General features: G+C 39.7%; 1 protein-coding gene across 1 annotated transcript; it reads right to left on the bottom strand.

Annotated features, from left to right (window-relative positions):
* Positions 1-3,827: 3,827 nt before the first annotated feature.
* LOC120928867 (P2X purinoceptor 7-like) lies at positions 3,828-12,962 on the bottom strand. The gene is made up of 4 exons (XM_040339927.1): positions 12,945-12,962; positions 10,834-10,899; positions 4,169-4,530; positions 3,828-4,069 (listed from the first exon to the last, which is right to left on the bottom strand). Exons 3-4 carry the CDS (start codon positions 4,357-4,359, stop codon positions 3,880-3,882), a joined length of 381 nt encoding a protein of 126 aa, XP_040195861.1. The 5' UTR covers positions 4,360-4,530; positions 10,834-10,899; positions 12,945-12,962; the 3' UTR covers positions 3,828-3,879.
* Positions 12,963-26,145: the final 13,183 nt, after the last annotated feature.

Here is a 26,145-nt window from a genome sequence, read left to right as displayed (position 1 = left end):
TAGATTCTATCTCATTTTAAATTTTCAAACAACATATTTCACTGTCCACCTTTATCCCCTCTCTCTCTGTCAAACTGTTTACTATTCTATATTCCACGTCTATATTAGAATTTCAAAATTTCTTTAACAAATAGAAACCAACCCCCCCCCCTTCTCTTGCCCCCATCTCTCCAACCCCCGCCTTCTAACGCCCCCTTCTCCCCTCTCATATCGCTATGCTATATGCCTCCTCTTTCTCTAGCACAAACCCCCTCTTATTGCCCTCTTCTCCCCCCTATCTCACTACTATTGATATATTTTCTCCACAAGAGCCACCATTTATTGACCGCTTTTCTCGCTCACCCCCACTCCCCCCTTAGTATAGCCCTATTTTACCCCACACATCTGCTTTTGCTATCTTCTCTCCCCTTCTCTCTGACCACCCATCTCTTCTATTGCCTCCGTTCTCTGTCAACCCTGTCCTATCACCCCCTTGTCTATGCCCCTTTTCCGATGCCACTCTTCTCTAACCCATCCACATCTTATTGCAATCTCACTCCTCCCACTCCTCTCTCTCTTCTTAATCGCACTATTCTGTCACCTACTCCACCGTCTCCTATCTCCCCCTTCTATATTGTCTCTCTATATGTCCCTCTCTATTCATCTTTTTATAAAAATTTATTCAAACTAAAACTAAATTAATTAATATGAAAAAATCTTTGATTACATCTGTACCCCACCCCCCCCTTCAATTTTATATTATATCCTTTTTAACACATTCATTTTTCTTATATGAACATTAGTCCTTGATAATTTTTTCTCTATCACACTCTCTTTATTTTTTATTTTTTTTAAATCATATCTAAGTAATGAATAAAATGTGTATTAATTTGTAAAGATTAATAATTATTTTGTTTTTTTATCTAAATAAAATTATTGGTTATATACTTACTTTGTTTCTTATGTTTTATTTTTTTTAATATGTTATTATATTAAAATAATGATTATTAACTAATAATTTTCTAAAAAAGTCAAAAATAAAAATTGATATATATGTATGTATGTATATATATATATATATATATATATATATATATATATATATATATATATATATATATATATATATATATATATATATATATATATTTATTGAGAGAGAGATATCAGGGGTTTAATACTTAGTAGTGTAATTTAGAATGTTGCTTATTTTAATGTAGCTTTGATATGTAACTGCGTTAATAAAATTAAAATATTTTTATTTATTCATTCATTATTTAGAAATGCCGGCCTGTTTTGCCTTAGTGTGCAAACATCACACTGGTCCTAAAGAAGTACAGACAGACCTAAAATATCTTACGTTTCCAAAAGATAGTGAGAAGATAAGGATATGGCTAGGAAATGCAGGTATGCAGGAAGCATTGATAGAGGAATATATTCCTCTTATACTTCAAGATAAGCGCAGCGACTTTTACCGCCTCTGTTCAGGCCACTTCACAGATGAATCTTTTACTGGTCAAGGAAAAAGGCGTAAACTCAAAACTGACGCTGTACCAACAATATTTGAGGAAACACCTTTGACATTGTCTGACCAAAATAAGTGGGTAAAAAAAATTAACCGACTCAAAAAATCTACATTGAATAAGGCTTCAACATCTCAAATTTTAGTTGCATGTAAATGCAACACTTTAAAAGTCGATGCAGCTACACAAACTGCTATATTTGATTTGCCACTCGATCTATCAGAGGAAGCCACCTGTAAAATTGCAAGTCAGGAAATTTTAGATTTGGATCACGATTATGTAATTACCGAAGAAGATGTTATGCCACCACCACTTGAGGTATCAACACCAATTATTCATGCACATTCCTCAGCCACTCAAGGAGCAATGTCACCCTTAATCATAGAAAGTCCATTGCCTATAAGAAGGCGTAAATTGGCCTACGAAAATGATCCCAGTTTCCATCTATCGGACTGTGACACTCCAGAGAAGGAAGACATGAGTCTCGCTGAGAGTGTGGATGACACTCAAACTCCACATGAACCAGAATCTGTTGATGTACTTGCAGCTCATGTGAATTTGGTGAAGGAGAGAAAATTCATCATTTTTGAAAATAGTCTTGATATACTGCTTTTAAAAATGAGCTGTCCCAGTGCAGAGTGTACCGAAAGTATCATAAAATTGGAAAAACAAACAATTGGTACCATGATTGTAGTCTACTCGATATGTAAAGGAGATCATCGACTCAAACTTTGGAGTAGCCAGCCTAAAATTAAAAATTACGCCGCGGGAAATATTTTGTTGGCAGGTGCAATCACTGTAAGTGGAGGAAATTTTACAAAGGTAAAGGAAATGTTTGACCTTTGTGGAATCCAGATTTTTGGAAAATCTTCTTTTAATAGAGCACAGAATCAATACATTTTTAAGGCAATCGACCACAGCTGGCAAACAGAAATTCAGAAAGTGACTGAAGATTTGCGTTCTAAACCCTTGTGCATTATTGGTGACGGCCAATGCGACAGCCCTGGTTTTTCGGCAAAATATTCAACATACACTTTCATGGATCTTGATTCCAAAAAAATTGTAGATTATGAAATGGTGCAGGTGTCACAAACAACTTCATCGGTTGCGATGGAGAAATTTGGCTTTCAAAAATGCTTGGATAGGATAATTGGCAAAGGATTAGATGTAAAAATGATCGGAACAGATCGGCACACTGGCATACGAAAATTGTTAAGTGAAAAATATGCATACATAAGACACCAATTTGACATGTGGCATTATGCAAAAAATATAAAAAGCAAATTGACAAAAATTTAAAAAAAAACAATATATCGTGAAATTTTGAAGTGGATTTCCCCCATAGTGAATCATTTCTATTGGTGTTCTAGAGCATGCGAAGGGAGCGAAGATATTTTCCGTGAACTTTGGCATTCTCTACTACACCATGTGACAAATGTTCACCAATGGAAAATTGACGATGTAGAGCATAAATGCCGACACAGTGAACTCAGTGTGGAAACCCCGACTATTCCGTGGTTGACTTTAAGTACACCTGCGTATCATGGATTATCCTCAATTGTTTTGAATCAACAACTTGATAAGGACATGAAACACCTCACGTATTTTTGTCAGACAGGGGTCATTGAGACGTATCACAGTATGATTTTAAAATATCGTCCAAAAAGAATACATTTCGGTATAGATTCAATGGATGCAAGAACCAAATTGGCGGCCTTGAGCCACAATCATAATGTGATACGGAAACCTGCCATGACAAAAAAACGAGATGAAAGTGGTGCGGAATATTGGGTCGAAAGGAAAAACTTAGAGTTTCCCAGGGGTCGCAAAAAATGGATTGTCAGAAATGTCTATGAGAAGATTAACAATAACCATGCTTTTGCAATACTAGCAGACATGATATCAATCGTGAATGGAAATCTGACAAGTACTTGGCGAAGCAGGAAAACGGAAATGCCCCAAAACATTGCCTCACTAGAAAGGCCGGAAACCAGTCTAGCTGTTAAAGCACACATGTCCCGTTTCCCTACTAGTAAAGACTAATAAATGCCTTCTACTGTTCCTTTTTTTTTACTTTTAATATTGATATAACAGATATATTTCTTATTATATATATTGTAAATATGTTTAATTTTTTTTGTTAAATTTGTCAACATTTCAATAAAAATTTTGTTTAAAAAGAAGTTTATGGATCTATTTTAATATTAGTAGAAAACAAATGTTACCTAAAGCATTATTTATAATAAAAGACATAAAAATATTGTTATTTTAAATATAACTCTTTTTATTATGTAAAATTACATACAAAACTTTAATATATGAAAAAACAACCAAAAAAAAAAGACAACAACAAAAATTAACATTTTAAATTAAATAATTAATGATAAGCCATCTCTGATGCATTATAGTCCTCAGAATACATAAATCCTACATATGTACCATTGGGATCTGGAAAAAGCAGGCGTATGATGTTGACTGCACATGACGGGATCACCCTCCTGTTACCTTTCCCTAGGAAGCCATAGATACAGGATATATATGTCCTATATGCTATTTTTCTTAATCTCCTAATAAAAAAATAAAAATGTTATCAAAATAAAAAAATATTAGTAAAAGGAGAAATATATTAGTGTAAGTAGGATCAACATATATCTTTTTATATTTACCTGTTGTTATCAGGATCTACCTCTGGTCGTTCGTCATAAAATACTATATTGTTTATTATTGGTATTAGTCTATCTGAGGCTACCACTGTATTGAAAATTTCAACTTCTGTTATGCAAATTTTTCCTGGTGGAATATATTCTTTGACTTCCTCAAGTTCTTGGCAGCAAACGGCTTCAACGTTCGTGGGCATTGCAATGCAATTCTGGCATGAACACCAATTTGTGGTTCCGATTCTGTCAGTCACTTGTGATTGGGAGGAATCACTCCTGGTAGAAGAGCCAATGGTCGGGTTGATTGGGAATGCCGGATCATTTTCTCGTGGTGGATACCTAGCTAACAACTGATTTCTAAGAATATTCCACTACAAAGGAAAAAAAATAATATAGATCCAAAAAATAATATAGATCCAAAATATCATATATGAATACATACACATATATCTATGTCTGCACATCTATTTTAAAAAAATAGTTTGTCTGGTATTATAAAATAACAAGTTATTCATAAAAAATAATATTAACTTTGTTTGTAAATATATAAAACTGTTTTTTGTGTGTATGTGTGCGCGCCTAAAAAAAATTTATTTATATATATATATATATATATATATATATATATATATATATATATATATATATATATATATATATATATATATATATATATATATATATATATATATATAGATATATATAGATATATATAGATATATATATATATATATATAAATATATATATATAGATATAGATATATAATTAGATGTTCTAGATATATATATAGATATTATATGTATATAGACATTGTGGGCCAAATTCTCAAAAGAGATACGCAGACTTAACTCCATTTTTCTAATTTTACACGGCGCGTATATTTGCGCGCGATCGTCAAAACGACTTAAGCAAAGATTTCCGTATTTTCAGCCGTACTTAAATTAGTTACGCCTGCGCATTCCCGGGCGCAAATTACGCTAGGCTCGCCGCTGTTTTTGATAGGCAAAGATGCAAATGAGGGAGTTAGGGCGATTCTCAGAATTAAGTGTGTGTGCCGTATTTTCCGCCCTGTGCGCACCTGTTAGTTTTTCTGACTAAATTTCCACATTATAAAACCAGCCCTAATTTTACACATGCTGTGGAAGGGTTTGCAGAAGGGAGTTACAGCTCTAGTTGTGAAGTTTGTTGCTGAAAAATGCCAGGACCAGCAATGATTTTGACGGCACTTGCTGCCTTACAGGCACAAAGGAGGAGGAGGGCACAGAGGAGGAGGATGAGGGCACAGGCGCGTGTTTATCGGCCACGCCGTGATATTTGGCAAATGCCAGTTTATGAGGTCATTGGCAACTACCGATTTGATAGGGAGGCCATCCTGGAGATTACACAACTCCTTCATGAGGATCTAATCGCCCCAACCCTACGTTCCCATGCCCTGACACCTCTGGAAAAAGTTATGGCAACACTGCATTTTCTAGCGAGTGGCTCCTTCCAGCGAGCATCTGGAGGTGTGGCTGGGATGGTGCAGTCCACCATGAGTAAATGCCTACATCAGGTGGTCCCTGCCATACTGCGGCGCATGAGCCATCAGTTTGTCATGCCCACCCAGGAGGACCAGCGTGTGCAAGCCATGACAGACTTCTACAATATTGCTGGCTTTCCTAAGATCATCGGTGCGATTGACTGCACCCATGTTGCACTCCAGCCCCCCCATGAAACTGAACACCTGTTCAGAAACAGAAAAGGGTGGCATTCCATCAACGTCCAGATGATTGTAGATGCCCATGGCCTCATCTGGCACGTTTGTGCCAAGTTTCCAGGGTCGTGCCACGACAGTTTTATTCTACGGCAGACCAAGATCTACCAAGACTTGGAGATGAACGTTTATGGAGACAGCTGGCTGATTGGTGAGTGACATTGGTGTCAGGTATGCCCCCCCCATGATGGAGACATCACAAGGGGCACATGCATGACTAATATCCTCCTGTCTTTTCCCTTACAGGTGACTCAGGATATGCATTGGGACCCCACCTGATGACCCCCTTTAGAAACCCCCAAACACCCGGACAAAGAAAATACAATGAGGTGCACGTCCAGACCCGGGCTATAGTTGAGCGGACTTTTGGCATGCTAAAGTCACGATTCCGATGCCTGGACAAGACTGGGGGTACACTATTATATTCCCCAGACTTTGTATGCAAAATTATTGGTGCATGTTGCATACTGCACAATTTTGCATTAAGAAAGGGCATGCATGTGGACATATCTCCTGACCTGACCCCCCACCCAGGCAACCCCCCCCCCCCCAAACCCCTCTACCCGGTCTGCTGAGGCCCAGGCAATCAGGAGACAACTGTCTGAAGGCATCTTTGCCCAGTAAATGCATCCTATTACAATTTTTGTTTTTGATTTGCCAAGACCAAATCACAGAGATTATGTGACCTTTAAATCTTTATTTTGTTAAATAAATGCACATTACTTATATGCCAAACAGAATGTTTATTTTGAGTAACAAAACGCACATTAATTATCTCACAATGAGAATGCATGAATGCACGTCACTGTGGTCCCTAGCACAGACACATCACATGCACATAGAATTGGATTAGATCCAAGTACCCCCCCCCCCCTTTGGTACTTGGGAGCAGTAACGCCCCGCCACGGCTCCAATTATGTCACTGTGCATTCATACACCATTCAGGAACCTAGGATGACTTCTCCCTGGTCCTGGGGATCCCTACTCCACCAAAACTGAGGGTGACACCCTTATGTTTTCAGGAATGCCATCCCCCCACATTCACACATCATTCACACACATAGACCAAATCATAAGTACAGTGTAAAAAAAAAAAAAAAAAGTACCCCTGCAAATTAGGGATGTTGCCGAGTGCTCCTTCTGGGCTGCCCACGGGCATGGGCACGGTCACGGGGACGGGCACGGGGACGGCCACGGGGACGGCCACGGCCAACTGGGGGATCTTCACGGGGGGGGGTCTGTGCAGGGGAGGGAGTATTTTCAGGGGGGGGGGAATGTGCAGGGGAGGGAGTATTCTCAGGGGGGGGGACTGTGCAGGGGAGGGAGTATTTTGAGGGCGGGGGGACTGTACAGGGGAGGAAGCAGCCTCCCCTGGTGTCTGTCCTCCTGCTGGCCTTCCCTCCAAGGCAACGGCTATCCTTGTCAGACAGGAAGTTATGGCAGCCGTATTGGCCTGCACAGCCCGGGTATTGGCCTGCACAGCCTGGGTGAGGGCAGTCACCTCCTGGGCCACACCTGTTGTGGCGTTCCTCATGTCCCACAAACAGGTGATGACCCCCACGGAGTTGGTGGCCACGTCACCCAGTGACTCCCTCATTGCACCCAGGCTGCGCTCCACCTTGGTCATTGTTTTTTGGATCGCAGACAGACTGCGGGTCTGCCGGACATTGTCCCTCAACAGACTGACCGGCAGACGCACCAACCCCCCCCTGTTTTCAGGGGTCGGCATCCTACTTGCCCCTGAGGCTTGTGGCCTTGGAGGAGGAGTTGGAGTGAGCCATGGGTGCTGCTGCATGTTGGAGGAGGGTTGGAAGGGGCGACCCATGATGGTGGCCTGACTTCTGGGCGCCTGTGGGGTTCCCTCAGGGGATGATTCAAAGGTCATATCTTGGCCCATCATTATTTCCTGCCCAATCAGAATATTGTCATCTTCCTCCCCCTCATCCTCCTCCCACTCAACATCCAAATTAGGGGAGTTGTGGGCACTCCCCTCCCATGGCGAATCCTGCCCTTCTTGTGACTCTGCATGAGCCTGTCTTGGGGGTGGTGCAGCAGCCTGCCCTGATGGGCCAGCAAACTCCTGACCTGATGGGCCAGCAACCTCGTGACCTGATGGGGCTGCCACCTCCTGGGCTGATGGGGCTGCCACCTCCTGGGCTGATGGGGCTGCCACCTCCTGGGCTGATGGGGCTGCCACCTCCTGGGCTGATGGGGCTGCCACCTCCTGGGCTGATGGGGCTGCCACCTCCTGGGCTGATGGGGCTGCCACCTCCTGGGCTGATGGGGCTGCCACCTCCTGGCCATCTGGGGAGGACACAAAACGATCACAGGTTGTTGTATCCACAAACTTGGCACATCTTCCCTTCCCCCACCCACACATGCTAATCACCAGATAGAAATTCAAAAAAATTACCTGTCCTCATAAGAGGATCATTGTCAAAGCCAGGCAGGCCCACCACCTGCTGTGGGTGGAAACACTGGGCCACTGCCCATTCCTCCTCACTCATCCTGACTGGGCAGGGTCCCCCTCCTCCAGTGCCCCTGGTATGGGCATGCAGCGTTGCCAGCTTGTTCCGGGACACGCTCCTCAAGTCATTTATTTTTTTTTGAACTCCAGCGATGGTCCTGGTCTCCCCCCCCCCCGCCGCATTGATCCGATCGGTGATCTTTTGAAGGATCTCCTTCCTCCTTGCCCGGGGGGGTGGTGTGGCTCTCAGGGCCATGGAGAAATCGCCCAAATTTAAGGACGCCCTGAGCAAGTATATGCTTCTCTGCCGGTGAAAAATTTAGCTTCCTGCGCTTGGGAGCCATGACAGACAACACCCAGCAACAGGGAACTCAGCCAACAAACAAACAACAATACACACACACACCAAAGAAAATACAAACAAGCCAAAATAAAAAATAGACAGACAGCTACTATTAATTCAAAAACAAACAGGCAAAAAAGAAAAACAAAAAATATAAACAAAACCCAAAAAAAACTATTAGTAAAAACAAACAGGCAAACAATCAAAACAAAAAACAAATTAGCAAAAACAAACACCAACTATACCCTCCAACTCCACAAACACTTTTCTCACAAAACAATCTTACCAACAAACACTGACAAACGTTCAAAGCAGAAGCAACTTGCTTTAGGAAGGGAACACAGGGAAATACTTTTGCAATTGAAGTGTGTTTGACTGGGGCTATTTAGCCACAGGGCGATCTTCAAACTAAGTACGCTTGGCCTTTTACCTATCTCACTGATTGCGCTGACCAAAGTTCTGCACATGCGCATTGAGGTCCAGATTCGTGCGCGCATGCGCAGTACGGCCGGCACTTCATTTGCATGGGGTCACGGCTCATTACAATGAAGCACGCCCACTTCAAACCCACTTGCCATAACCACGCCTTAGGCATTGAAACTTAAGTTAAGGATGGCGCAGTTTTGAGCGCAAATGCACTGAGAATACGGTAGTTACGACACCAACTTAGGGCGCCCTAACTTAAATGACATAAGTTAGATAATCCTAAATTTACACATGGTTTTGAGAATTTGGCCCTGTATATCTATATGTTTTTTAAATAAATATATTTAAAAATATAAATATCTATGTTTTCTGTGTGTGAGATTATATATATCTATATCTATCTCTATATATATATTCTAACAAAATATATGTCTTTTTATTTTGTTTTATATTAACAAATATAAACACACATACAAAATATAAATATTAAATTCTTTGAATTGTTTCAATAATAAGTAAATAAATATTTTTTTTTACATATTTATTATAAAAACAACACAAAGAACATAATAGTTATATTTTGTATGTGTTTATATTTGTTAATCTAAAACAAAAAAAAAATACATATATTTTGATAATTATATATATATTACACACACACACACACCCTATCTCTTAGCAATTCCACTATATATATTTAAGTGTATTCTGCTCATTTTTTATAGATATATATATATATATATATGTGTATTTATTTATGTAATATTTATTTTAAATATACACTAATATGTAATTAAATAAACTTATATATCTACACAAACACAAAAAGAGAATGATTATATCACCACATATATATATATATATATATATATATATATATATATATATATATATATACATATATATATATATATATATATATATATATATGTGTGTGTATATATGTATATATATATATATATATAATCTATATATATATACATATACAAACACATATATATATATATATAATCTATATATATATACATATACAAACACAAACATACATAAATATATAAACCAGCATATCAGATTTTATAACATTTTTAGAAAATTCAATAGATAGCAAGATTAATTTATATATATATATATATATATATATATATATATATATATATATATATATATATATATATATATATATATATATATTCACACACACACATATATACATATATATATATATATATATCTATATATATATATATATATATATATATATATATATATATATATATATATATATATATATATATATATATCTATATGTAGGATTAAATCTAAAAAATGAAAAAAATATTAGATACTCGTTAATATAGTGAAATAATTAGAATGTGTGTTCTGGTGTGCGTGTGTGCATATACATATATACACACACACACACATGTAATTATATATTTGAATGTATTTATATATAAAAATGTATTTATAACAATACAGTATTTTATTAAATACACTCAAATATACACAGTGTATTTTTTTGATTTCTTTTAAAAAATAGAGGTATACATATATAAATATATATTTTGTGTGTATATCTCTATATACACACAGAAACTCTAAATAAATATTTTTAGATATATATAATTTTTTTTTTTTTTTTTTTAATTCAAATTTTATATTAAAATTAAATAATGAAACTTACTCTTTCCTCTTCACTCAATAAGCTGTAGCTTGCTGCTCTTTCCGCAGGAGATCTGGGATCACTCTCCTTAAAATAAAATGAAAAGAAATAATTGTATATTTTAAAAAAATATAACAACATATAAAGCTAAATATTAGAACAATTTAACTTACCATTTCAATGGTGGATTAGATTTTTATATCTTTTGAATATTATCTAGATTTAATGAAATAAAAAAAAAAGTTTTAAATACTATATGAACAATATTATACTTTATTTAATCATATTTATAATAATTACAATAATAATGTAAAACTTAACACATTTTTTTTTTTATTGTGAAGTTTAAGGCTAAATAGAAATAAATAGTGTAGGATCTGTCTGTTAGAAAAAAATTCCTCTACAAGGCTTGTCTTATCCTAAACAGGCCTAGATTTTTTTTATATTAGTGTAGATTTGATTATCTTTTGAATTAATGTTATTTACTGTGTGTCTGTCTGAGTCATGACGTCTCTTGGCCCAACAATGTAAGATAGACTTAAATAAATACAGGTGGCCTGTTTTTTGCTTAGGCAGTCACAAGCATATGTTGATAACGGCTAAAGAGCCTGATAAAACCGGCTTGAAAAAAAAAGACTATACTCAGACAGTAGATAAGATCAGTGATAATAGACAGTGCTCTTTCTGGTTTAAACAAAAGCAGACAAGAAAACCTGTCCATTTTCACCTGTCCAAATAAAACAAATTCATGCTATTATACAAGTGAAAAATGAAATAAAATGTAGAGTGTTATTTACATTTAAAAAATATATATATATATATATATATATATATATATATATATATATATATATATATATATATATATATGTGTATATGTGTGTATATATATATATATATATATATATATATATATATATATATAATGATTTTATATACACATACATTAATTCATGTAGATATCTATATTTCACCAATTTTTTTACAATTAAAATAAGATTTTTGAGAGAGAGGGAGAGAGAGAGAGAAAGAGAGATATGTGTGTGTATATATATATATACATATATATACACATACACACTATTTTTATTTTATTTAATCTAATTGAAGAGATATATATATATATATATATATATATATATATATATATATATATATATATATATATATATATATATATATATATATTTATAGCTAAATGATTTATTATATATCTATATGTATATAAAATCATCAATAATATATTTATGGATATAAACACATATGATTGTTTATATATCTATATATAATTTCATATATATGTATATGAAGATTTCTCATAAATCAATCAATAAATAAATATAGATATATATATATATATATATATATATATATATATATATATATATATATATATATATATATAAAAAATATGGAGTGAGATATTTATATATATATATATATATATATATATAATGTCTCTCTCTCACACATTATATATATATATATATATATATATATATATATATATAATGTCTCTCTCTCACACATTATATATATATATATATATATATATATATATATATATATATATATATATAATGTCTCTCACATTCTATCACCCTCTATATATAGATATATATATACACATATATCTATATATCTAACTCTCTATATCTCTCTCTCTATATATATATATATATATATATATATATATATATATATATATATATATATATATATATATATATATATATATATATAAACCAACATAAATACTCATAAATGATATAATATATTTATTTATAGGCAATTAATATATTATATATAACAATAAAAAAAAAATGAAGGCATATAGAAGTACAATGATTATTTTATAGATATATTTGTTTTTACAATAATCTAAAAAAAAAGAAGCACAAACATCAATCAAAAATCTAACAAATATTTTTAAATATATATGAATATAACATTATATTTGTGTATTAAATTTTAGATTTTTTTTTATGATTTTATGGAATAAAAAAAATTTTTTAGTCAGTAATTCGTTATAACAATTAAAAAACTATTTTATACTATCGTTAGATTCTATTTCTATAATGAAACAATGATTATGTTTATTATACTATAAAATCATTCAGTAATTTTCTTACCTTGCTAGTCCGGTCTTCTCTGCTGTGAGTCTCTCAGTCTGTTGCTGTATTACACGAGGCTCTGTTATCATCACAACGGGGCGGGAACTTTTCATTCATACGCCTGCCGTTGCGATGGCAACAGAGACGCTCAAGCCGCCAGGGAACATTCGACACTGCGCATGAACGAGATTTTGCGGTGGATGCTGGGACAGCATCCACCGCAAATAGGAAGTAACTCCTTGCTGGAATCGCGTGCCCAAAGCTAAAATGGCCACGGGACGCGAGGGAGAATATAAGTTATTCTTGGGGCTGAAATAGAAGCGGAGCAACGGACGAACCCCGGAATCGTGAGTTTAGCACAGCAGTGCTAATAGAGATATCAATGGGGATAAAAAAAAAACTCGATTAGGCCGCGGGCGATCCGCTTTAACAAGAATATATATATTCTTTATAAAATCCTTCCGGAAGGGATTTTAGAATATAACAATAGCCGATCGCCCGCTCTAAACAACGGTACCGGGATGATGCCTGCGGCTGCAGGCATCATCCCGGTATAACCCCCGAACGCCGCCTCGTTAATCGCGCGATAAAAAATTGACGGCGTTAACATGGGTTTGCGTTAACGCCGTTAATAGCGCGTTTAACTGACAGCACTAATTAATAAATTTTTTTAGATTTTTATAGTCACAAACGTTTTCATGCGTCGTCCCCCCCTTTCTTTTTTTTTTTTGTTTGGGGAGGACCGGAAACCACCATATAGTAATAAAAGGTGGTATCGAGTGTCAAGGCATGTTAAATGTTATATGTAAAAAAAAATCACTGGAATTACACTTAGGGGTAATAAAACACAATAGTATCACAAAGTAAGGCGCTAGTAAGCGGCTTTCTTAATCCTCAAATGTTCTTTTTTTTTTTTTGTGCTTTGTTGTTTTGTTTTCTGGTTCACTGGATATTATACAAGGGTATATATACAGGCCTGTCGCTACAAGGCAGGCAAACCAAGCAATTGCTTGGGGCCCCGAGCTGGCCTGGGGCCCCAAAAAGGGCCCCTGCCGCATTCCCAATATGCTGCAGCCGCCTGAGCGCTCTATAGAGAGCCTGCAGCACTGCCGTTTTGAGTTGTCACTTCCCCTTCTCTGTAGCGTGGCCGAGCTCCTCTTCCTTCCTCCTGTCAGTCCGGACTCTGGCTGGAATTCAGTTTCCTGTTCCTGGCCGGACTGACAGGAAGTGCACACTGAGTGCTCACTTCCTTTCAGTCCGGCCAGGAACAGGAAACTGAATCTCCTGCCACATGGTATGGACCCGGTATGGGGTGTAAAAAGAACATAGGGAGGGAGGGAGTAAAAGGAACATGGGGAGGCTTTGCGTGCGTGCATGTGGGGGTGGGGCCTCCATGTCCATTTTGCTTGGGGCCCCCAAATTCCTTCAAACGGCCCTGTATATATAATAATATTAATAATTTCTTTTTTTTCACCCCAAACTACAGGGGGTTTATTGGACACCAGAGGAAGGGGTAAGGGCACATGTAATAGGGAGCCACTGAGCTCCTTCTTAACCACTTGCCGACCTCCTCATGTAGATATACGTCAGCAGAATGGCACGGACAGGCACATCAACTTACCTGTACGTGCCTGCCTAGACGTGGGTGGGGGGTCCGATCGGGACCCCCCCCCCCCCGCTACATGCGGCGGTCGGTAAGCCGCGGGGAGCGATCCGGGACGACGGCGCGGCTATTCGTTTATAGCCGCTCCGTCGCGATCGCTCCCCGGAGCTGAAGAACGGGGAGAGCCGTATGTAAACACGGCTTCCCCGTGCTTCACTATGGCGGAGCATCGATCAAGTGATCCCTTTTATAGGGAGACTCGATCGATGATGTCAGTCCTACAGCCACACCCCCCTACAGTTGTAAACACACACTAGGTGAACCCTAACTCCTACAGCGCCACCTGTGGTTAATTCCCAAACTGCAACTGTCATTTTCACAATAAAGAATGCAATTTAAATGCATTTTTTGCTGTGAAAATGACAATGGTCCCAAAAATGTGTCAAAATTGTCCGAAGTGTCCGCCATAATGTCGCAGTCACGAAAAAAATCGCTGATCGCCGCCATTAGTAGTAAAAAAAATTAAAAAAATTAAAATGTAATAAAACTATCCCCTATTTTGTAAACGCTATAAATTTTGCGCAAACCAACCGATAAACGATTATTGCGATTTTTTTTACCAAAAATAGGTAGAAGAATACGTATCGGCCTAAACTGAGGGAATTTTTTTTTTTATATATGTTTTTGGGGGATATTTATTATAGCAAAAAGTAAAAAATATTGAATTTTTTTCAAAATTGTCGCTCTATTTTTGTTTATAGCGCAAAAAATAAAAAACCGCAGAGGTCATCAAATACCACCAAAAGAAAGCTCTATTTGTGGGGAAAAAAGGACGCCAATTTTGTTTGGGAGCCACGTCGCACGACCGCGCAATTGTCTGTTAAAGCGACGCAGTGCCGAACTGTAAAAACCCCTTGGGTCTTTAGGCAGCATATTGGTCCGGGGCTTAAGTGGTTAAGAGGGGTTTTTTTTCTCTTCTTTCTTTCTTTCACTGGATATTATGCACAGGGGGAATAAAACACAATAGTAACACACAGAAAGGGGCTAGCAAGCTCCCCTTTTTTTTTTTTCCCCCTCTCTGCTCTCCTCTCTTTTTAGAGAGGGGAAGCAATGAATGTGTGCCCAGGGGGAAGGGGGGATAAGATGTTATATGATGTAAAGAGGGTAATTTTGTATGTGTTATATTGATGTTGTATGTTGAAATTTGTGATAATAAAGAAAAAAGAGTAATTAAAAAAAAAAAAATGTTATATGTAAAGATTTTTTTTAAAATAAAGTTTCATTATAAAAAAAAAAAGAAGCCGCGCAGTGGTGGGGAGGGCTTTTTGACTGCACTGTGAGACAGAGGGTCACTTACTACTGACCTTTGAACGCTGAATCACTTACCTTTCGCCCCTAAACTTTGTAGTAACTGACACAGAGTTCAGAGGTCAGTAGTAAGTGAAGCAGAATTCAGAGGTCAGTAGTAAGTGAAGCAGATAACAAATATATATATAAACATAGGAATCCATGTTAAAAAAATTCCCTGCATTACTGCAAGATGCAAAAAGCATCTAAAAATGCATTAGTGTGAATCGAGCCTAATGCCGCGCACACACGACCGTTTTTAATGTCATGGAAAAAAAACAACGTTTTTCTCGACGTGATTCTTGTCAAGCCTACACACGATCGTGAAAAGAAAAATGCTCGAGCAAAGCGCGGTGACGTACAACGCGTACGACGGCACTATAAAGGGGAAGTTCCATTTCATTGACGACACCCTTTGGGCTGATTATGCAAATGTCCCTTCTTATAACCTGCTTCTGAGCATGCACGTTTTTTCCCCGTCGATAAAGCCTGCACACGACCGTTCTTCACGATGTGAAAAATGACGACGTGAAAAACAAAGAGAAAAAATAGAGCAGGTTCTAATTTTTTAATGCCCATTTTTCACATCGAGAAAAATGCTCTGGAGCCCGCACACGATCGTTTTTAATGACCAAATTAAAAAATGTAATTTTTCTCGCCATGAAAAACGGTCGCGTGTACGCGGCTTAAGACCTGACCACTTTCCTCTGCACTCTTTTCCTTCACTCTTGAACTCTTCTCTGGAATAGATCACACTGGTTGATCTTTTCTTTTTGTTCTTTCCTTTCATTTCTCTCTTCACTCTCATTTCCTATCTTCTTTCCTCTCTCCTTTTATATGTCTTTCCCTCTTCTCTCTATTCCTCTCGTCTCCTTTATTTTCTCCTTTATGTTTCCTCTCCTCTCTCCTTTATTTTCCTCTCCTTTTCCTTTCTCCTACCATCTGCTTTTCTCTCTTTTCTTTTCTCTATTCCTTTTTTTGATCCTCTTTCTCCTTTCCTCACCTCTCTTTACCCTTCTTTCTTCTCCCCTCTCCTCCCTCCTTTCTTCTCCTTTCATTTTTCCATTGCTTTTCTCTTTTCTTTTCTTTTCCTTTCTTCCCCTCTCCTCTTTGTTACCTTCTCCTTTCCTCTACTTTCATTTCTCCTCTCCTCCCTCCTGTCTATTCCTCTCTCCTTTCCTATCTTATTTCTTCTGCTTTCCTTTAATTTCTCCTTTCCCCAGCTTTCTCCTCTTCTCACTTCTCTTCTCTTGTCTATATTCCTTTCGCTCGTCCTCAAATTCTCCTTTCCTCTATTCTCTTTCCCACTTTCCTCTCACTCCCCGTCTCCTTTCCTATCTCATTTCTTCTACTTTCTCTTTTTTCCTCTTATATGCTTTCCCTTCCGCTTCCCCCTACTATTTTTCTTTCTCCTCTCCCTTTTTCTTTAGTTTCTTCTTCTTTCTGTTCTCCGTTCCTCTACTTTCCTCTAATTTCCTTTCTCTTGTTCTTTTCTTTGTCCTTCCTCCTTTCATTTCCAGTAAATTTTGATCCACATAGGGAGTACGCCGGCGTATCTACTGATACGCCGGCGTACTTTCAAATTACCCGCGTCGTATCTTTAGTTTGAATCCTCAAACCAAGATACAACGGCTTCTGGGTTTGATCCGACAGGTGTACGCCTTCGGATCGTAGGGGCAATACTTCGGCGCCCGCTGGGTGGAGTTCGCGTCGTTTTCCGCGTCGGGTATGCAAATTAGCTTTTTCCGACGATCCACGAACGTACGCGCGGCCGTCGCTTTCTCTTACGTCGTCTCTAGTCGGCTTTTTCCGGCGTATAGTTAAAGCTGCTATTTTGCGGCGTATAGATAGACTTGTCATGTTAAAGTATGGCCGTCGTTCCCGCGTCGAAATTTGAATTATTTTTTTTGCGTAAGTCGTCCGTGAATAGGGATGGACGTAAGTCACGTCTAAGTTAAAAAAATTACGTCCTAGCGACGTTATTTCGTGCAAAGCACGGCGGGAAATGTCTAAATGGAGCATGCGCAGTTCAATCGGCGCGGGGACGCGCTTCATTTAAATGAATCACGCACCCTACCTGCCATTTTGAATTCCGCCGCCAGAAATACACTACGCTGCCGTAACTTACGGCGCAAAATCTTTGAGGATTTGAAAGTACGCCAGGAAAAGGTACGGCGGCGTAGCATATCTCTGATACGCGGCGCAAGTGTAAATGTCTGTGGATCTGGCCCATAGAGACTAGTATAAAAAAAAGGAGAAGGGGGAAAAAAGGGAAGCTGCCATGTCTGACCTCTCCCTTTGAAGATGTTTCAGCATTTTTGAGCCTCTGACCTTGAAAACTTTCTCACGTCACTTGAGTTCTGCAGTTACTGGATGCTCGGTTGTTATAGACAATGCTCAGAGTTTTGAAGCCACAGGATAAGCATTGCACAACTAACATATTCAGAAGGAGGTCCTAGTTTTATCATATATATATATATACTGGGGTAGATTCAAAGAGCAATTGCGCCTGCGTAACCATAGTTACGCAGCGTAATTGCTTACTTGCCCCGGCGTATCGAATGCTCCTGATTCAGGAACCTCGATACGCCGACTGCAGCCTAAGGCCCCATACACACGAGAGGATTTATCCGCAGATACGGTCCAGCGGACCGTTTCCACGGATAAATCCTCTCAAAGATTTCCGCTGATTTCGATGGGATGGAGTGTACACACCATCGCATTGAAATCCGCGCGGAAATCCTCTGCCGATGACGTGTCGCGCCGTCGCCGCGATTATGACGCGGCGACGGGCGCGACGCTGTCATATAAGGAATTCCACGCATGCGTCAAATCATTACGACGCGTGCGGGGAATCCCTTTGGACGGATGGATCCGGTAAGTCTGTACAGACGAGTGGATCCATCCGTTGGAATGGATTCCAGCAGATGGATTTGTTGTGCAGCACAGCAAATATCCGATCTGCTGGAATCCATCCCAGAGGAGATTTCTCCGCGGAAACAGATCCGCTGGCGTGTACACACCATAGGATCTATCCGCAGAAACCCATTTGCTGGGATTTATCTGCGGATGGATTCTATCGTGTGTACGAGGCCTAAGAAATGACTGGCATAAGGCTCCTTATGCCGTCATATCTTAGGCTGCATTCTTACGCAGGCCGCTAGGTGGCGTTCCCGTTGTGGTCAGCGTATAGTATGCAAATTGCATACTAACGCCGATTCACAACCCTACGCGAGCCCTGCGTACGCAGTTTACGTCGTTTGCGTACGTCGGTTTTTGCGTAAGGCTGCCCCTGCCATTAGCAGCCAATGCTACGTATACCCGTCGTTCCCGCGTCGTGAAATTTTAAATTTACGTCGTTTGCGTAAGTGAATCGTGAATGGCGCTGGACTTTGAAGCAAATGACGTCCTTGCGACGTCATTTACCGCAATGCACGTCTGGAAAGTTTCCCGACGGAGCATGCTCACTAAGCTCGGTGCGGGAACGCGCCTAATTTAAATGATCCACGCCCCCTACGGGATCATTTAAATTGCACGCGCTTACGCCAGGCATTTTGCCGGAGCGCCCACGCAATTTACGGAGCTAATGCTCCGTGAATCAAGGGTAGCGCAGATAATTTGCGGGGGCGCAGGGCAAAAACGGTGCCCTGCGCCTCCGTAAAAACTGCGCAAATCTACCTGAATCTACCCCACTGTATTTTTTAGTAAGTGTCTCAGAAACATCAGTGCAGTTTTATGATATGTCCAGTAGATGGCGATGCTGTTGCAGAGTTGCATCATTCCATTGCATGGTCCTGTGTAGGGTAACATATGGATCCAAAGCCACCAGCAGGGTCACAGATGAGCAAATTTTACATCCAACGTGGCGGATTCTTCACTGGCAAGGCCAATAAATCAAACAACATAAGCCAAGCACACAAGTAATATAGCCAGGTATCTGTGTGGGAAGAGGACTGATAGCTGTATCTGCATAAATGAGAACCATCACCAATGTAATTCCTTTTTTTCTGTACTATGAAAAAGAACACATGGATCCAGCAAATACCAGTCAGAAGAGGAGATGAGAAAAGTTTCCCTGAACTGGCTACAGGCATTCTCCTCTCCTCTCCTCCACGTCCTATTTTCTTCATTTTTCCCTTTACTGTTCCCTTCCTTTTTCTTTTCTTTTCAGTTTTTTGTTTTACATTTTTCCTTCTTTCATTTTCTTTCTTTCTCCTACACTTTGCCCTACCCTTCACCTCCTATTTTCTCCCCTTTTCCCTTTACTTTTCTCATCCTTTTTCCTTTCCTGTCTTCTTCTTTTCTTTTCAGTTATTTTACATATTTGTTTTTTTTAATTTTCTTTCTTTTTCCTCTCCTCTCTTCTCTTCCACATTGCCGTACCTTTTACTCTGCTATTTTCTTCCTTTTTCATGTTACCTTTCTCTTCCTTTTTCCTTTCCCCTCCTCCTTTTTTTTGGTACCTTTTTCACTGCTTTCGTTTTCTTTCTCTTTCCCTTCCTCTGATTTCTTCTCCTCTCCTCTCTTCCACATTGCCCTACCTTTCCCCTCCTATTTTAATTTTTCCCTTTACTTTTCCCTTCCTATTTCCTTTCCTCTCTTCTCCATTTCTTTTCTTTTTTACATTTTTTCTTATTTTCATTTCTCTTTCCCTTCTTCTCTTCTCTCATTTCTTCTCCTCTCCTCTTCCCTCTTTTATTTTCCCTTTCTCCATTAAAAAAAACGCAGGTAAAATTCACCCGCAAGCATTACCCCCCATAGTGTCCCTGTTACTTTCTGCAGAGCCTTACAAGCCCCAAGATTATTACTATGCAAGTAATAGTCTTCTCTTTTTTTCTGTTTTTTTTTTTAAATGTAATTTTGTTTCATTTTCTTTTTTCCCTTCCACTCCTCTCTTCTCCTCTCCTCTCCTCTATTTCACGTTTAACTACCTTTCCCCTCCTGGTTTCTTCCTTTTTGTCCCTTTACTTTTCCCTTCCTTTTTCCTTTCCTCACTTCTCCTTTTTTTTTTTTTATTAAATTTTCTTTCTCTTTCCTCTGCTTTCCTCTCCTCTCCTCTCTTCCACGTTGTCATACCTTTACCCTGCTATTTTCTTCCATTTCAACATTTCTTATCCTTTTTTTTCCTTTTCCTCTCTTCTTTTTTTACATGTTTTTTTTCTTTCATTTTTCTTTTACTCTTCTTTCCTCTTGTCCACATTGCCCTACCCTCCTTTTTCTTCTCTTTTTCCCTTTACTTTTCCCTTAATTTTTCTTTCCCTTCCCCTCCTCTCCTCGCTTCCACAATGCCGTACCTTTACCCAGCTTATTTTTTCCTTTACTTTTCTCATCCTTTTTTTATTTTCCTCTCTTCTCCTTTTTCTTTTATTTTTTTTTATTTATTTTTTTCCTTCTTTCATTTTTTTTTCACTTTCACTTTCCTCTCCCCCACTTTTACCCCTTTTACTCCTCCTACATTTCCCCTCATATTTTCCCCCTTTTTCATTTTACCTTTCCCTTCCTTTTTCCTTTCCACTTTTTTTTTTGTACCTTTCCACTTTTATTTTTTTTCCCTTTCCCCTCCTCTCCTCTATTCTCCTCTCCTCCTCTATTTCACATTGCCCTACCTTTCCCTTCCTATGTTCTTCATTGTTTCCCTTTACCTTTCCCTTCCCTTTTCTTTTCCTTTCTTCTCCTTTTCTTTTTTACATGTTTTCTTACTTGAATGTCTCTCCTCTTCTCTCCCTCTCCCCTTGCCCTCTCCTCTCCCCTTCCCTCCCCTCTTTTCCTCTCCTCTGCTCTCCCCTTCCATCCCCTCTTCTCCCTCTTCTCCTCTCCTCTCCTCTCCCCTTCCCTCTTCTCCTCTCCTCTCCTCTCCCCTTCCCTCCCCTCTTTTCCTCTCCTCTTCCCTTCCCTCCCCTATTCTCCTCTCTTCTCCCATCTTCTCCTCTCCCCTTCCCTCCCCTCTTCTCCTCTCCTCTCCCCTTCCCTCCCCTCTTCTCCTCTCCCCTTCCCTCCCTTCTTCTCCTCTCCTCTCCTCTCCCCTTCCCTCCCCTCTTCTCCTCTCCTCTCCCCTCCCCTTCCCTTCCCTCCCCTCTTCTCCTCACCTCTCTTCTCCCCTTCCCCTTTCTCCTATTTTATTCCGTTTTTTTCCCTTTACATTTCCCTTTCTTTTTCTTTTCCTCTATTCTCCTTTTCTTTTTTTTACATTTTTCGTACTTTAATCCCTCCCCCCCTCCCTCTCCTTCTTCTCCCTCCTCTCCCTCTCCATGTCCTTCCTCTCCCTTTCCCTCTTCCCCTCCATTACTTAAATTTTCTCCATTAAAAAAGCTCAGGTAAACTTCACCCAAAAGCTTCCCCCCCTTGATGTCCCTGTTACTTTCTGGAGAGCCTTAGAAGCCCCAGGATTATTACCATGCAAGTTTGGCCCTTGGGCTTTTCCTCTCCTGTATCCCACGGATGGCAGTGAGGTTGTCCATCCCTGTTACTCATGGGAGGGGTGAAGACGAGTGACAAGTTTTTGATTGGAACTGTGAAGGATATGCTTCAGTGTAATTCTCCCTGCTAGTTATGCTGTGTGTGTGTTAGAGGTAAAAAGGATTCATGTGTTACAGGCTGTTGAAATGTTAATGTCCCTACCTCAGCCAGCCCTATTTCAAAGGGTAATTGATCTGTGTGTTGTGTGAAGAAGCCCTGTGTTTACTGTTTACTGTGATTAGAAGGGTCTCATGTTAATTATTCTGATTGCTTCATTGTGGTAATTATCTCTTCTATATGCGGGGCCAAGCTGTCTAGATAACGTATTCTGTTACAACTAGTAATTACCTTCACTGATGTCATTAGCTAAAGAAATGTTTTCAGGGTCGACTCTGAAGTGTCTGCCTATAATCTGTATGAGAGCCCCCACTGTGTGTGGAAAGGGGGTGGAGATTTCATTGTTCTTTGATTGAGGATTTAGCTTGTAAACTGCATATATACCAGCAGCAAGCTGCCATTAAACTGTCTTGTTCCAGCAGTAAGCTCTGACTCATGTGTGGCTTATTGGGCGACCCCAGGAATATTCCTCCTCATGGAATATTGGGTGATTTTCTTTATGGGAAGAAGGGAATCTTTGACGGGGATATCATTCTAATACCGTCACAGGAACCTTTTTACATATTAGAGTTGCTCAAGTTTTGGGCATTCCATTGGTGCTATAGTAGGTAACAAAGACTTGGACGTCAGTTCGGAGAAAGGTAAGCATGATACACTTTAAAATCACCCTTTGTTCACTTGTTTGTTCCTTCAAAGAAATAATACCTGAACTGTTTTATTTATGTTATATCATGTAAAAATAGAAAGATGAAATTAGGCTTTCAGTAGGAGTGTCTGGTGGGCAGGGGGGTCGGTACAGGAGCTCACGTTGGGTGTTACCAGTGGATTGCAAATTACCTGTAAATAAAAAATGTAGGCTGCCATTCCTTTTGAAGATGTTTCATCTTTTCCTGAGCCCCTGACTTGGAAAAGGAGCGCACTTCGGGAGTTCTGATGCCACTTGCTGCATGGTCGTTACGGGTGAGGCTCACTTCCAGAGTTCTGAAGCTGTAGGATAAGCATGACAGCTAATCAACTAACATATTCAGGAGGAGGTCCAAAGTGTTATCCTGCATAAGGTTTTTAGAAATACGAGTGTAGTTTTATGATATGATCTCTAGATGGCGCTGCTGGTGTAATATTCAATTTATATGGCGCTACGCAGGAGAACATATGGATTTAAAGAAAACCACAAAGATGAGCAAAGTTTTAGGTCTGACGTGGCTGATTTTTCACTTGAAAATTAAAGGAAAACAATAAAACAAAACCAAAACATAAGAAAAATGTATACATAATAAATGAAAAATATAAAAGGGGCCAATGAACCACCTGGTCTTTTTCTGCTGTCACACTTCTTTGTTTCTTTGAGCCAAATGCACAAGTATTACAGCATGGGTTCCCCCGTCCATACCAGGCCCTTTGGGGCAGATCCACATAGGGAGTACGCCGGCGTATCTACTGATACGCCGGCGTACTTTCAAATTTCCAGCGTCGTATCTTTAGTTTGAATCCTCAAACCAAGATACGACGGCATTTGGGTAAGATCCGACAGTCGTGTGGCTACGTACGCCTTCGGATCTAAGGCACGATATTTAAAGGAATTTTACATTTTTATTGTTTCACGTTAAGCATTCTTATCACTGCTCCTGAAAATACTTTATTTTTTTGCATTGATACATGTCCCCCTGGGGCAGTACCCGGGTCCCCAAAGACTTTTGGGCCCGGATTCACAACGGAGTTACGACGGCGTATCTCCGGATACGCCGTCATAACTCTGAGTTGCGGGGTCGTATCTATGCGACTGATTCATAGAATCAGTTACGCATAGATTTCCCTAAGATCCGACCGGCATAAGTGTCTTACACCGTCGTATCTTAGGCTGCATATTTACGCTGGCCGCTAGGTGGCGCTTCCGTATATTTCCGCAAGGAATATGCAAATTAGGTAGTTACGCCGATTCAGAAACGTACGTCCGCCCGGCGCATTTTTTTACGTCGTTTACGTTAGGCTTTTTCCGGCGTAAAGTTACCCGTGCTATATGAGGCGTATCCTATGTTAAGTATGGACGTCGTTCCCGCGTCGAATTTTGAAAATTTTACGTCGTTTGCGTAAGTCGTTCGCGAATAGGGCTGTGCGTAAGTTACGTTCACGTCTAAAGCATTGACGATTTGCGGCGTAATTTCGAGCATGCACACTGGGATTCTTTCACGAACGGCGCATGCGCCGTTCGTAAAAAAACGTCAAATACGTGGGGTCACACTAAATTTGAATAAAACACGCCCACATCATCCACATTTGAATTAGGCGGGCTTACGCCGGACCACATACGTTACGCCGCCGTAACATAGGGCGCAAGTTCTTTCTGAATACGGAACTTGCGCCCTAATTTACGGTGGCGTAACGTATCTGAGATACGTTACGCCCCATGGATACATACAGTATTGTATCTGAATCCGGGCCTTGATTTTTCACGTTCGTGTCCCATAGACTTTAATGGTGTTCGCATAAATCTTTTGCCTGTTCGCAAGTTCTGGTGCGAACCGAAATGGGGGGGGGGGGGGGGGGTACTGTTTGGCTCATGCTTAATGGCAACCCTAGCCTTAATGATTCATGTCACCAAACTGAGATGGGAGTTTTGAGCCCCTGAAATGCATCTGCTCTTGGTATTAAGTCAGCTAGGTGATTTAGGGCCAGATTCACCAATGAGATACGACGGCGTTTCTCCTGATACGCCGTCGTATCTCTGTTTCTATCTATCCGACCGATTCATAGAATCAGTTACGCATAGATATCCCTAAGATCCGACAGGTGTTATTGTTTTACAGTGTCGGATCTTAGGATGCAGTACCGCGGCCGCCGCTGGGGGGAGTTTGCGTCGTAAACCAGCGTCGGGTATGCAAATTAGGAGTTACGGCGGATCCACGACGGATTTTCGCGTTCGCTACGTCGCCGCTAGTCTAGTTTCCCGTCGCAAAGTTAGTCGTTTTTTTTGGTGCCCTAACTTTAGTCAGCAAGCATATTGCTGTCTAAAGTATGGCCGTCGTTCCCGCGTCGAAATTCAAAATTTAACGTTGTTTGCGTAAGCCGTTCGGGAATACGGAAGTCGCCGTTCAAAAAAATGACGTCGCGGTGCGCAAAGCACGGCGGGAGTTAAGAAACGGAGCATGCGCAGTAGGTCCGGCACGGGAGCACACCTAATTTAAATGGCACACGCCCATTTAAATTGGCCCGCCTTGCGCCGGAGGCCGCCGGCGTAGTTTTCATCGCAAGTGCTTGGTGAATCAGGCACTTGCGATGAAAAATTGCGGCGGTGTAACGTATCTACGATACGTTACGCCGCCGCTCTTCTATGTACTTACTCTGTACTTACTCCAAAATACTGGATCTTGGTGCCGGCGGGCCAGACCCCTATCAGAGGAATTGTTGGGCCCTTTTATGCTCACCTGCGCTCTTATTGGCTGTATTTTGCTGGGTAGATGGGCAGCAGCAGACACCTCCCTCATCCATACTGACACAGCCATCTCTCTGTTTTGCAAACTTCTATGTTCTAAATGCGGAACCTTGCAATCCAAAATAAACTTCAGTGAATGAGAGGCCTGTAATGTGGAAAAGTCCTCTCATTTCTCCACACACCCATATAGCACTCTCCCTATAATTACAAACCTCTGTTTGCAGCTCCTCCCATAGAAATAGAAAATAACTTTCACTTTTCCATGG

The sequence above is a fragment of the Rana temporaria genome, chromosome 2 (assembly GCF_905171775.1).
Source record: "Rana temporaria chromosome 2, aRanTem1.1, whole genome shotgun sequence".
In the NCBI taxonomy this organism is placed as follows: Eukaryota; Metazoa; Chordata; class Amphibia; order Anura; family Ranidae; genus Rana; species Rana temporaria.
The sequence above is the reverse complement of the archived record's forward strand: the minus strand, read 5'-3'. Positions and strand labels throughout refer to the sequence as shown.

Bases quoted from the DNA above. Each gene is read 5' to 3' on its own strand.
- LOC120928867 (XM_040339927.1), bottom strand. From the start codon at position 4,359: ATGCCCACGAACGTTGAAGCCGTTTGCTGCCAAGAACTTGAGGAAGTC. The intron at 4,070-4,168 runs GTAAATATAAAA...TTTTTTTATTAG, and splicing joins GTAGATCCTGATAACAACAG to GAGATTAAGAAAAATAGCAT.